At 43.2% G+C, this 13,406-nt stretch overlaps 2 protein-coding genes across 2 annotated transcripts in view; both read left to right on the top strand.

The window, feature by feature from the left end:
- Positions 1 to 6,255, top strand: part of LOC311233436 (uncharacterized protein) — a gene marked incomplete at both ends in the record, with an annotated part of 36,444 nt that extends 30,189 nt beyond the window's left edge. The window contains 3 exons of the mRNA XM_084320404.1: positions 1,363 to 1,506; positions 1,779 to 2,131; positions 6,236 to 6,255. Coding sequence (XP_084176530.1) covers positions 1,363 to 1,506; positions 1,779 to 2,131; positions 6,236 to 6,255 — 517 coding nt within the window. The remainder of the gene's footprint in view (positions 1 to 1,362; positions 1,507 to 1,778; positions 2,132 to 6,235) is intronic.
- Positions 2,123 to 12,034, top strand: LOC311232976 (ZP domain-containing protein-like). Its single transcript, XM_084319822.1, has 7 exons — positions 2,123 to 2,935; positions 6,364 to 6,548; positions 6,849 to 7,109; positions 8,466 to 8,605; positions 9,157 to 9,253; positions 9,357 to 9,534; positions 9,677 to 12,034. Exons 2-7 carry the CDS (start codon positions 6,405 to 6,407, stop codon positions 9,811 to 9,813), a joined length of 957 nt encoding a protein of 318 aa, XP_084175948.1. The 5' UTR covers positions 2,123 to 2,935; positions 6,364 to 6,404; the 3' UTR covers positions 9,814 to 12,034.
- Positions 12,035 to 13,406: the final 1,372 nt, after the last annotated feature.

Genomic DNA, 13,406 nt, shown 5'->3' with positions numbered 1-13,406 from the left:
TCGCTTGGTGGCTGGTGTTATTAGCATTGAACAGCTAACCGAAAGCTAGCTTTAACATTACCTTGGCTAAAGTTGGGGCTATTCATAATCCAGCAATAATGGCTGCAGACCTGCAAGCAAAGTAGAGCAAGTTGGCAAAGGAGTATTCCAAGTAAAATCACATTTTCACCAGTAACGTTAGTCTTTCCATCTACCGGTAGCTCATGCTAGCTAACCTAGCTCATGTTAGCGCCATCACTGATCGACCACCTCGCGTACACAATTAATGACATGTTGCGGACAGCATATCGGTGACAATGTTTAGCTTTTAGTGCCAAATGATAAGAGTCTGAGGCGGAGTCTCAAAAGAGAATGTTGAATATTTATTGTGCAAAAATCACAACAACAGAGCCAACGGAGCCTTCTTGTGGAAGCAAGTGCAGCAACGAATAATGTCCGTATGGAACTAATGTGGCAACAACCTTTCCGTGGGTGAACTCATTGAGATAGTTTTCAATTACTGATACTAATACTAATCTATACAATCACCTGTTGAATAAATACCATTACTTTATAGTTATTACTAAAAAAACAGTATATATAAAACGGTAGCTGTATAAAAAAAAAGAGGTTTTATAATTTATATAATATATTTTTTATTTTTTTATTTTAATGTATGCACTGGTATCGGATCAGTATCGGTATCGGCCGATACCCAAAGCTTAGGTATCGGAATCGGATCGGGAAGGAAAAAATGGTATCGGAACATCTCTATTTGTTAATGGATTATATAACACACATCTGAAGGACAAAAAACCAAGCTTTCTTTCACTGTGCACAACTTCCAATAATACAGATGAACAATACCATTCAGATCAGACCAGCCTTTTTGAAGGTCCTTCACAACTAGCCTATGTACATGACCCAGGCTATCCTACCTAGTCTCGCAGTAGCCAGCCGCTGGATGCCTGTCTATAGAATTGCTGACGTAAGACTATCAACTACCAATCCAGGACCCTGTACCTGTAGCCTAGCAGTGAAGTGGTCTGCTCTAGGTGTTGATATTTCATTAGGTTGGTACAGCAAGTACAGCCTACCTCTATCTACAATAAACACTTCTCTGAGATACTCATGGACAACTAACTAAATCAGGGGTGTTGGCAGCAATACTAGAAAACACGTCTGACTCAACATTATGAAGAATGAACAAGCTTGGTTTGACAGTGGGATGCTTAATATGACGTTATATATTATTGGAAAAGGTGATGTCCATTGTTTTTTCAATTATATCTTTTTAAAATCTGGATACAGTATGTGAGTGGCAACCACTGGCACATCTATATGACACATGGTTCTATATAATTTGATGCCCTCCTTTTCTAGTATATCGGAGCTGGTGATGAGTGGGCCAGGTGGAGTGAAAAAGAACATGACTGGTCCTGGAGAGTTCTCCATACTGTGGACCCCTAGAGAGGATGAGGCAGGAGAGAGCCATCCCCTCTGCTTTGCGGCTCAGGGGAACAATGGGTATGGCCTCGATCTCTCTTAAGCCAATTTAAATTCAGACATTGTATTTGCATTAATATATCGATTTTGGCATTACTTGAAGAGGAATATACTGTGTATATATAGACCTTTTCAGATGGAATTATTTTACTGTTCTGTTGCAAACATTGCAACTGGAAAAAAAAACATGGGCCCACGTTATGCTGCTGTATATCAGTTACATGTATGTGTTCATAAATAGCTAATTCACCATGCAATTCAAAATGTTATTTCTTATTCTCTTCTCATTTTAGTGCTAATGTCTACCAGTCTCATTTGCGATGTGTCATGATCAACGTTTCAACTACATTCATCCGGGTCACAACCCCAGACCAACGGACAACCCCAGACAAACATACAACCCCAGACCAACACACAACCCCAGACAAACATACAACCCCAGACCAACGTACAACTCCAGACCAACGGACATCCCCAGACAATCTTACAACCCCAGACCAACCGACCACCCCAGACCAACGCACAACCCCAGACAAACATACAACCCCAGACCAACGTACCACCCCAGACCAACACACAACCCCAGACCAACACACAACCCCAGACCAACACACAACCCCAGACCAACGTACAACTCCAGACCAACGTACATCCCCAGACAATCTTACAACCCCAGACCAACCGACCACCCCAGACCAACGCACAACCCCAGACAAACATACAACCTCAGACCAACGTACCACCCCAGACCAACACACAACCCCAGACCAACGTACCACCCCAGACCAACACACAACCCCAGACCAACGTACAACTCCAGACCAACGGACATCCACAGACAATCTTACAACCCCAGACCAACCAACCACCCCAGACCAACGCACAACCCCAGACAAACATACAACCCCAGACCAACGTACCACCCCAGACCAACATACAACCCAAGACCAACACACAACCCCAGACCAACGTACAACTCCAGACCAACGTACATCCCCAGACAATCTTACAACCCCAGACCAACCGACCACCCCAGACCAACGCACAACCCCAGACAAACATACAACCTCAGACCAACGTACCACCCCAGACCAACACACAACCCCAGACCAACGTACCACCCCAGACCAACACACAACCCCAGACCAACGTACAACTCCAGACCAACGGACATCCACAGACAATCTTACAACCCCAGACCAACCAACCACCCCAGACCAACGCACAACCCCAGACAAACATACAACCCCAGACCAACGTACCACCCCAGACCAACATACAACCCAAGACCAACACACAACCCCAGACCAACGTACAACTCCAGACCAACAGACATCCCCAGACAAACATACAACCCCAGACCAACACACAACCCCGGACCAACGTACAATTCCAGACCAACGTACAACTCCAGATCAACGTACAACCCTGGAACAACCTACAACCAACGGTTGGTGAAGTCTATACACTGTATTCATTGTACATAATATCCAGAATTCTCTTTCCATGTTTTGCCTTTTTTTAAATCCCTGTCTCCCCTTTGAGCTAGCAAGATACATTCTGATGATGGAAAATGTTGACAAAGAAACATTTCTCCCCTGACACTAATTTGTAAGGTACATTTCATACTTAGCATTACCCTAGAGTCTAGACAATGTGATTTTATTTGAGAAACAAACAAAAAGTGTTCCCACCTATTTCCCAATGATAATGGACTACAATGGGAATAAGCTATAGGACTTCCTTGTGTTTATCCTTTTTTTTTTTTTTATCCACTTTTTCTCCCATTTTCTATATTTTCTCCCATCCCAATTTCGTATCATCCAATTCAACCCTCCCCTGTCACGGACGCTGTTTCTTGCCTCCCACAAGCCGGCTGCAATGTGGACTAAGTCATACATAGCACAAGTCCCCTCCGGTACTTGAGGTAACAGCAGTCGCATCTTTTCACCTGCGCAGCTCGATCTCTCAGTGGCGAGGAGTAACGCGTGGGAGGCTCACGCTGCCCCCGACACTTCCTGATTCTACTGCGCAGGCGCACCAACCGACCTGTAGGAGTCGCTGTCCACAACTCCCGATCCCCACCCATCAGTTTCCCACCCCCTAATACAGCCAATGTGTATTAGTACGGACGACCAGCTAAACTGAAAGCAAATGTGGAGCGCTGGGCTCGAACTGACGAGCCCAGCGTCTCCAGCATTTCATGGCGAGCGCCTTGCCCACTACGCCACATAGCCGCCCACTTCCTTGTGTTTATCCTTTTGACATTTTCCAACAATACAATGCCTCCTGGTCATCGCTGCTTCTATTAGTTATTTATAAATATGTAATATATTTTTACATTGTCAATAAAGAAGAGGGTTAGTGCATTGCAATGGGGAAATGTATGTTAACACTTTGACTGCCGGGAACCGTCTTTAGACGTCTTTGCTGGCCATGCTAATGTTGCCGGAGGACGTGTTACGTCGTCCTTATATCAATATTTCAAAAATCTGCGATCGGATTCATATGTCCCCTCCGCTGGCCTGAGATCCACCAGCAGGACCCACTGAGCTCTCTGGCGGTTCAGGAGCGCCATCTGGTGGCTGATCGGCGCAATCGCCAAACAGGATGTTGCATAGAGGTTGTCCTAGACGTCCGTAGTACTTCCGGGCGCTCGCTATAGGTCATGGGACTCTGGCTCGTCACGCTACACGGTGATCGATTGGCAATAACTCGATAAACAACATGATTTGGACGTATATACCATTATACAAGCTGGAGATGGACCGGGTAAAAATATATCCCATAATGATAAGATTTCTACTCTACGATGATCGCCCAACGGCGCGTGGAGACTGGGGTGAGTTTCAGCGTGTAATGTTACCGTCTTCGATACTAACTGCTATTATCAACATTTGACCCACATTAGATGATTGGTATAACGCTGCCCACGGAATTATAAACGCCCCCTCGCCCATCCGGTCAACATCAGATGACGTGTAGTAACTTCTAGAAGTACGTCTAGTTGGAATTTTTTATATCGCGCTGATTGCCATCAAACTGTATTTCATCATCAATATAATGCATTTGGGGATATATATCACGTTCTGGAGAAAGCTGCAGAAAGAGATGAAAACATACTTATACATTAGACCATACTTTACTATGAATATGTGAATGAAAAAGTTTAACGTTGCTACACAATGAACAATACATATAGGACTTTGAATGGGCCCTAATAATGGCAATGTAGCAATAGAATTTAAAAAGTTATAGCCCTGCAAAGAAGGGGACTTTCTCCATAGACAAATAGCGCTGGCAATCTATGGTATATCATGAATTTAACCTTAGGCAGCCAAAGTGTTAAACCACAAGGCTGCCAACTTCATGAACCCTGTCCACCAAACCTATTGTGAGTAGATGACTAAGAACAACAAGAAATCAAAATCTTGGTAGCACTTCATATGACTGTACACAAATGACAAAATACCCTTTAATTTGTGTACTGTAATATGAAATGTGACCAAAATCTTAATTCACCCCAGACATAACCCTTATTTAACCAAGCACGTTGATTAAGAACACATTCAGCAATGGCCAAGGGGAGTAGTTGCAGGGGGAGGGAGGGTTACACACACACAAACACACAAACAAACACACACCTAACTGCCCACTACAACCTGTTCCTTCCCAGCCCTTCCCAGAGACAGTCGCATTTCTCTCCTCTCCCCAGGCTCCTCAAGGCCATTCCTACCGCCGCCTCTACTGCTCGATGGAGCCCGACGCTGTGCTATGCTCTGCTTCGTGCCGGTTGCCGGACTATACTCAAATCAACTCTAAATGGATCTAATCAGTGGATTGCATATTTTCTTCAAGAAGCAGAATAAGGCTAACCCTCTCTGCCTATTGGGACATCATAATCGGGCTACCAACTTGAAGACGTGGTCATTTTTGGATTATCGAAGCTTTTGGACTGCAATAAGACGATTTTGGATCTGTTTACCGCACACAGGACCTACCAAAATGAACTGATTAAGACACTTGGACACTTGGACTAATAATGCATTCAGTCATTTGGACGGAGTTGTTAAAACTCACTCCACTCAAATCAACAGAGTTATATTTCACTCTATTCAAATCAAATTTAAAGTGACGTGGCTGGGATAAATGTGCCAGTCAGTCAGACTTAACAAATTCCTGGACCAAGGTCGAAACAGGGAGCTGCTGGAGTCGAAGGCCCTCTGGGAGATAAGAGTGGCAAGCGGCTTCCCCCACCCCCACTCCATACCCAATCCCCCCTCCCGTGTGTACGCCCGGCGCCACTCCCACGATGGTGACGCAGCCGACTAGTACGCGCGCTGGAGGGGGGAGCCTAAATGACTGTCTCATCACCGACTCCCCCCCCCCCCCCCTCCCCCTACAGCCCTGTAACAACCCCAACCCACTCCCCCCTCCTTCCGTACATGGCGCTGCCTATGACGGCTGCCAGTCTATTATACGCATATGTTTGTCTCAAGGCTCTGTACCATTATTACTATCTAAAATGTAATAATTGTGGAATATTACTGTAATGAGCTGTATGTGTATGATCCAAGCGTCCTACGATCCTCATAGGAGCATAACAGAAAAAAGCATTCCATGTGAAGGTATTCTGTATTTTTGCACGTCAACTAATAAAGAAACTTGAACTTGAAACTTGAACTTGAGCTGCTCCACTGGAGCTACTGGGGTTTCAGCATAACGTTACTCATTCACTCCCCCCTTCCAGATTTCTGGCCACTCCGGTGATCGAACCGACAACCTTTCCAATCACAAGCTCACTTCTCTAACCTTTAGGCCACTGCTGCACCCAGACAAACCCCAACTAATTGTCCCCCAATTCTTGTGTCATCTCAGTGAAGGTTGGCAATGCGACTGTGACGTGCAACAAGAACAGCATGACGGTGGTGATTGAGAAGGCCTCCACTAATGGTCTTGATGCCGATGATCTACGTCTCAACAGTCCCTCCTGCAACATGAGCTCCAACGCCACTCACATCTTCACGACTTTGGCGCTCAACGCCTGTGGGGCTGTGCTAGAGGTTAGGGCTGGAGGATGCACTCATTATCGTAGAAACACTCATTATCGGCGAGCACAATCAGATTTTGACCACATCGAACTCATGTGACATCGATTCTTCTCTCTCTGTTAAATCACATGTTTTCCTTGAATTCAGACTCGTTGTGACCTAATGCTAGGTCATTTTACTGTCACTTATCCATAGCAGACACAGTTTCCCAAGAATTACACTGAACACCTTAGGAGCGACAAAAAAACCATAGATTACAGTTCTATGTCATATGTAGCTTGTTAACAAATGTAGCTTTTGTTTGTTTTTCAGGACGATGGAGATAATTTGATCTTTAAAAATGAGATTGTTTCTTTTGATAAAGCCGATTCGGTGATCACCAGGAGACACGAGGTGGAGATTGAAGTCTCATGCTCTTACCCCAAAATGGCCAACATAACCCAGCATTTCCGAACCAAAAAGATGTCCTATTTGTTCCGGGAGAGGGGCTTTGGAAAGTTCTCCTACCAGTTTGATTTCTTTGGAAGCAGTTCGTTCACGGACATGATTGACACCTCCAGGTCACCTTTGGAGGTTTGTATTTATTATCACATCAGGGATAATGAGGGTTTTTGCTTAGTGGAACCTTTTGTTTAAAGTGTAATTTTAAGAAACAAACATATACAACTAATCATCTAAATTGTATAATCCAGTAGTTCCCAAAGTGTTAAGGATTGTGTTGGCAGAGGGCCCAAACGCAAACAAAGACAAGGAAGAGGTAGATTGTAGAAATTGAGAACTGCTCCTTTAATTCGAGTAACTGGTAATGCACAGAGAAGAGAGAGCAAGTCTCCCACAAAATACAAAAACAAAGACCACGTCACTAGACGGCACTGCAGAATTACTCGTAGTAGAGACACTAGAATAAAGAAGGCAAAAACAACAATAGCAACACTAAACTGAGAAAGCTAGAAAACAAACGAAAACATAAACACAGCTAAGCTGGAAGAGGAACATAGTGCAAATGTTACCAGGCGAGTGAACGGAATACATAGGGAGCGTCACGATAACCAAGAACTCAGGAACAGACCATCGGGGAGAAACAAACACCAAGAGCAAGGCAGGAAACTAAATGACACCACCCCGAATACAAGGGACACACAGGCATATATACAGAGGCTGATTAATAACGAGTGACAGCTGGGGTGGAAGGTAGACCTAACACAATACCTGACTAGGCCGAAATACAAATACCCACATTGAACAACACTAGACTAGATCACACTTATAAACACAGACAGGAGGAACACAAGACTAAGGCAGGTGAAACAATGCAGACAACAGAATAACAGGCAAGGACACTAAGGCGGTTAACAAGGTAGAAAAGATATTGAGCCAGGCTGAAACTAAGACATGAGACAAGAGTTCTAGAACCACCACCGCTCTGCCACAGGATGGCACCAGAGTATTGTTCATGAGACCAGGGTGGGCAAGAGGGAAGGGTACAGAGTGAGGAGCATAGTTCATGAGTGGAGGACATCCATGGGAGAGTAGGTGAAAAGGTGGGGGCTCTTGAGGACAGACAAGGGGGAAGGGTCCTGGGATCAGGTGGACCCTTACACAAAGGATCCAAATGGCCCTTAATTTCACTATTATTTAATGCACTAGAAATTAGCACATTGAGAGAAAGACTGACTATTCGACTGACTCGCGAGTATATACAATTCTGTCCTAAATTCCTATCAAATAATAAAAGATCATCTCAAATGGGGGTCCCTCTAGGCAAAAAAATCGTATCAAACATGTCATGTTGCATTACATTTAGTGGGATCCTTGCCAAGAGAAAGTTAGATAACTTCTTTACTAAACAACTAGTGGCAAATAGGAAATGTTAAAATGCAGTAACTGAGGCTATTTTGTGAGTTTACATCCCAAACTGTATGATTTCAGGTGGATCTGAAGGAGAAGATATACATGGGCATTTCCTCTACCAGTTCAGTCTCGAACACCCAGCTGTTTGTGGATTCCTGCAGGGCGACCCCTACAGACCAACCTGATGACCCCAATTACTACACCATCATCCAGGATGGGTGAGGGCCACAAGGCTAATGTCATACTACTGCAAACAAATGAGATATGAATTTACTGCATCTGAAAACATGTAATGGGCAGAATAGCCGATTCGGGTATTGAGCAGTGCAAGTACAGTCAGTGTAGTACTCTCAGCTGTGCAGTATATAATATACACCAAAATTGTAGCTCCTATCTCCAAAAGTGATCACTTTTCAGGAATTAATTTGAAACCCAATTTGAATTATTGAATTATTTTTAACTGTATACATTGTTTTTACTATCAAGAGGGGGTGTGTCTAAAACTTACATGGATGGAATAGTAAGTTTAACAATGGGAATGAGTATTTTAAACGTCATTGTTTCATCTTACAAATAACCTAACTTACTCTAACCTCTAAACTTTGGATACATTGAGATGTTTTTTTTCAGTGAAAAACTTAAATTGGAGATGGAGGCTTTTTTGCTCTTTTCAACAACATTGCAATCTTCCTTAGCTTTCTGTGTCACAGATTTGCTTGCACTGATTGAATGTGACTGGGCCACTGAGATTCATTCTTATGGTTCCCAGATGCAACAGAGATACAACTTTACAGACGTATCGCAGCTCCCCTTCATCGTTCCATTTTAGAATGGAAGCTTTCAAGTTCATCGGCATGCATGACGAGGTGAGCTTTAGCCAGTACTGTGGTCTGAATGTGTCCCACACAGGCTGGAGCTGTGATTCACATCTTTGACTCTGAGCCTAATGATGATCTCTGATCCGGCTAGGTGTTCATCAACTGTGCTGTGATCTTGTGTGAGACTGGGAGCAACCGCACCCGCTGCACCCAGGGTTGCACGGATGGCAACACTCGCTCCAGACACAAGAGAGCGACTGGTTTACAGACCACTAGACACTACATTTCCAAGGGGCCTTTGCGTACAAGGAGGAGCTCGAACCAACAACGTAATGTGTTTCAGTCATGATTCTTTTCGGTTTATTTCTCTTCCTTGTCAGTTTTTTTTTCTTTTTTATAGATGTACTGTTAGTTAGCCAAGCAGCCATCATGCTGAATTAACACTCTCCTTCCTTCTCCTTTTCTCTGTAGCAGGTGGTTCGAACCTGAACATGTTCAACGGAAGTTGTCTCCTGGCTGCAGTTGCCATGGTGTGTGCTGTAATAATGTACCGAAGCAGGAACCGTGAGGTCAGATACCACCAAGTACCAAATATAACTGACCAATGAGAAGATGTTGTGAGGGAATTGAAAGCAGAAAATGTGTTGCTTTACTGTGCTTCATCAAATCATACCTTGTTATCTTATGATTATTTTTATGCTAGACGGGGAAAATCAAATCAGCTACTGTGTCGCTGTGTGTCCTCATTTAAATGTTGTTGCACGGGTGGCTGGGTAGTGTAGAGGTCTAAGCACTCGCCTACCACCGTAGAGACCTGGGTTCAATTCCAGGCAGCGGTATATCTGGCTTGGTCAGTCATCCCTAACACAATTGGCAGTGTTCACAGGTGGGAAGCCAGTTGGGTATAGTCGGTGGGGGTGCCTGTTCAGCAGGGAGAGGATCTGGGGGAGATAACGTGAACCTCTGCATGCGTTATTCCCTCCCAGTGAAACTCCTTGATGTCAGGTGAAAAGAAGCAATTGGCGACTCCACATGTGATAGTTTACACAGACCAACAAGTAGCACAACGACCAGGAGGGAATTGGCATAACAACTAAAATTGGGGGATTGGAGAAAAGGCAAAAAGAAAAATGTAAACAAGAAAACAAAAACAATGTTGCAAAAAAATAAAAGGTAAAGCTTAATAAATTGCTCTCTGGAAACGTGTACTCTATGTGTACTACTAACCCCACTTTAAACTTTTATTAGCACTCTTAATCCATACTGAACATTAAAGTATTATGGGTATATTTTGTGCAAATGATCCTAAAATAATTACTTTATGGAAGTATATTTACATTTCTGCTTTATTTCCAAATTGAGAACACAAGTTAGCATAGAATCAACTAAGCAAGGTACCTTTTTAGATATCTAGCTCCTTAGCTAGGCATCTACCTAGGCTAAAACGTGTGATACTGTTATCAATAAAATCACTTGCAGTATACATTAGTATTTAGTAATGCATCATAAACTCCTATTACCTACCACACACACACACACACACACATACACACACACACACACACACACACACACACACACACACACACACACACACACACACACACACACACACACACACACACACACACACACACACACGCACACACACACACACACACACACACACACACACACACACACACACAACAATAGGATGCAGGATTACAGCTCAGACTGCATTAAGCCCCCTCTGACATCTGAACAATCGAGAGGGGGTGTGTCTAAAACTTACATGGATGGAATAGTAAGTTTAACAATGGGAATGAGTATTTTTGTTGACAGAATCCGGCTATAGGGCGACAATAATGTGGTCAAGAGGCATGGTTTCTATTTTTGGTGTGGTTTATTTATTCACATGGCAGAGCATCAGTTCTATAGTTCTCCTCTCACTGAGAGGCTGGGGGGGAAAGAGAAAGAATGGGAGGAGACATCTCTATTTATACTCGCCACCTGGTGGTGTTCCTGAGTGGCTCCGCCTAGAGCGCCCTCTAGTGGAAACAGTTATATATATGCAGTTAGACAGTTACTAACAATCCTACACAGGACCTCTGACTTCAACAATTTTAAACGTAATTTTTTCATCGTTGGCAACAGTTTATTTAGTCTTACAAATAACCTAACTTCTAATCTAAAGGATACATTGAGAACAAAAATATGGACAGTGCAGATCGAGAAACATCAAAATGTTAGCTAGATATTAGCCCATTGGCCCTTACAAAAACACAGAAAATATTTGCTAATGGCCATATATTCACAGTACAGTCTTCTTCTGTGGTTTTCTGGGAAAGCTTGACAAACGCTCTGTGCTGCCACCACTGGTTGCCAATAAAACACATCACTGTTAACCTGTCAGGTCATGGTGCTGATTTGATTGGTGACCAGTGGTGGCACCATAGGATTTGAAATGAGACTTTGGAGAGAAAAGGGTAATTTGATACTGTATTTCAGTGGCTTGTGTTTGACTTTTTGAGCTTTCTGTTGATCCCTTCGAAAACACTATGCAAACGTACAATAACTAGTTAGGGTGAGTTTTGACTTAACTCTCTGCAGCGGGTTGTTATAGAGTTTTGAATATGGGTAATTATATGAAAACGTGACACTTTTCCATTTTCAGGTTTGATTTTCAAACTATTGTTTTAGAAGTCGTTAAGCACCTGTTTGGTAAACCCTGTTACTGACATATTAATTCATGTTTGAAAAAAACCTTGTTACAATAAGTGTGTTTGTAAACTGAGAATTCTTTTTTTTACTTAACTTTTTTTCCATCTATGAATATGCCCATTTATAATTGGCACTTTAACAGCATCTTCTGTTTTAATAAAACGTTATGGAAACAACATAATTGTTAATCTGATCCTTTGTAACAATAATAATACCCCGATATCTTTGTGTGGATTATTGGTCTGTTTTACTTTACATATTATAAAATTAGTTGATTTTACATTAGTCTTTTCATTGTTCAAATTATATAACAGGGCTTACACCTCAGTTGACACCCTGTTGCATTCATAAACTTTTAAATCAAAACCACTTGTTGTGAGGACTGCATCTGAGCAGGTGCTTCAGCCTGGTAGTTCCCCCGGAGGTCGCGTGGCGCGGTCACACCGTCCCGACGCGCACTCAGCCGACACCTGTAACCAATCTACAATCAGAGGCTCCTGTCTCCTTGCCAGTGACGGAGGGGAGTATAAACGCTGACCTCCCGTGAGGACAACGCAAGTTCGTTCTACCATGGGAACAGTAGGTTTGCGTCGTACCATTTGACTATTTTGTCTATACCTGTTGAATTGCATATTTGAAATTACTGGCTGGTTGTCTAACCCTCGTCTTGTTTCATTCGTGCATTGTATTTACTGGCTGGTAAACTAACCCTTGTCTTGTTTTGATTTGCGCGTTGTATTTACTGGCTGGTAAACTCTCTCTCTTTTGTCTAGTGTGGGGACGCCGTTCCCGAATCACCCCTCGCTTTGACTCCCCGGTATTTTTGACCCACTCGCTTGCCCCTCGTGTTTTTAATCTCTCACCTGCCCCTCGTATTAACCCGGACCCCCGACTATTCCCAGGAGTTGTTTTAGACTACCTTGGCCCACCACATAATATACAACATGGTAAGACCCCATTCTACATTGTTAAACACACACACCAGCGTACAGACACATTGATTAATTACATACATCATATCCCAGGCTTCCGCCTGCCCACACTACACCACCATAGTCGTTTGTTGTTCTGTTGTTTTGTTTAGTTATTTTGTATAAATAAATACATGCCGGTTGGCGTTTTCCCCTTTGAATCTGTTGTGTTGCTTTTAGGGGTCCGTTCCTCTGTTCCCATAGCACCACTAATAAGAATATTCTGGACACAGATTTATTAAGAGGTTTTTAGCATAGACGGTGATGAAACATTACACACACACACACACACACACACACACACACACACACACACACACACACACACACACACAAACGAAATCTCTGTGTGTGGCTTGACCTATTTTTTATAAATTATTTATATATCAACTGTATAACTGTAGTAGCTTCACATAGCCACTAAGAGGCAGTGGTTGGCTACTTCATAGGTCACACAGAGCCTGGACCCATAATTAAAAAAGGATCTCTGAACTGGGAACATGGAATGTTTAAATACTGATGTGACC

The sequence above is a fragment of the Notolepis coatsorum genome (assembly GCF_963971535.1).
Source record: "Notolepis coatsorum genome assembly, chromosome: 8".
Lineage (NCBI taxonomy): Eukaryota > Metazoa > Chordata > Actinopteri > Aulopiformes > Paralepididae > Notolepis > Notolepis coatsorum.
This window is presented reverse-complemented; position numbering and strand designations above follow the sequence as displayed.

Coding starts and splice junctions, on each gene's coding strand:
- LOC311232976 (XM_084319822.1), top strand. CDS start 6,405: ATGACGGTGGTGATTGAGAAGGCCTCCACTAATGGTCTTGATGCCGAT. Junction 8,606..9,156: donor TACACCATCATCCAGGATGG/GTGAGGGCCACA, acceptor TATGGTTCCCAG/ATGCAACAGAGATACAACTT. Junction 9,254..9,356: donor TCATCGGCATGCATGACGAG/GTGAGCTTTAGC, acceptor TGATCCGGCTAG/GTGTTCATCAACTGTGCTGT.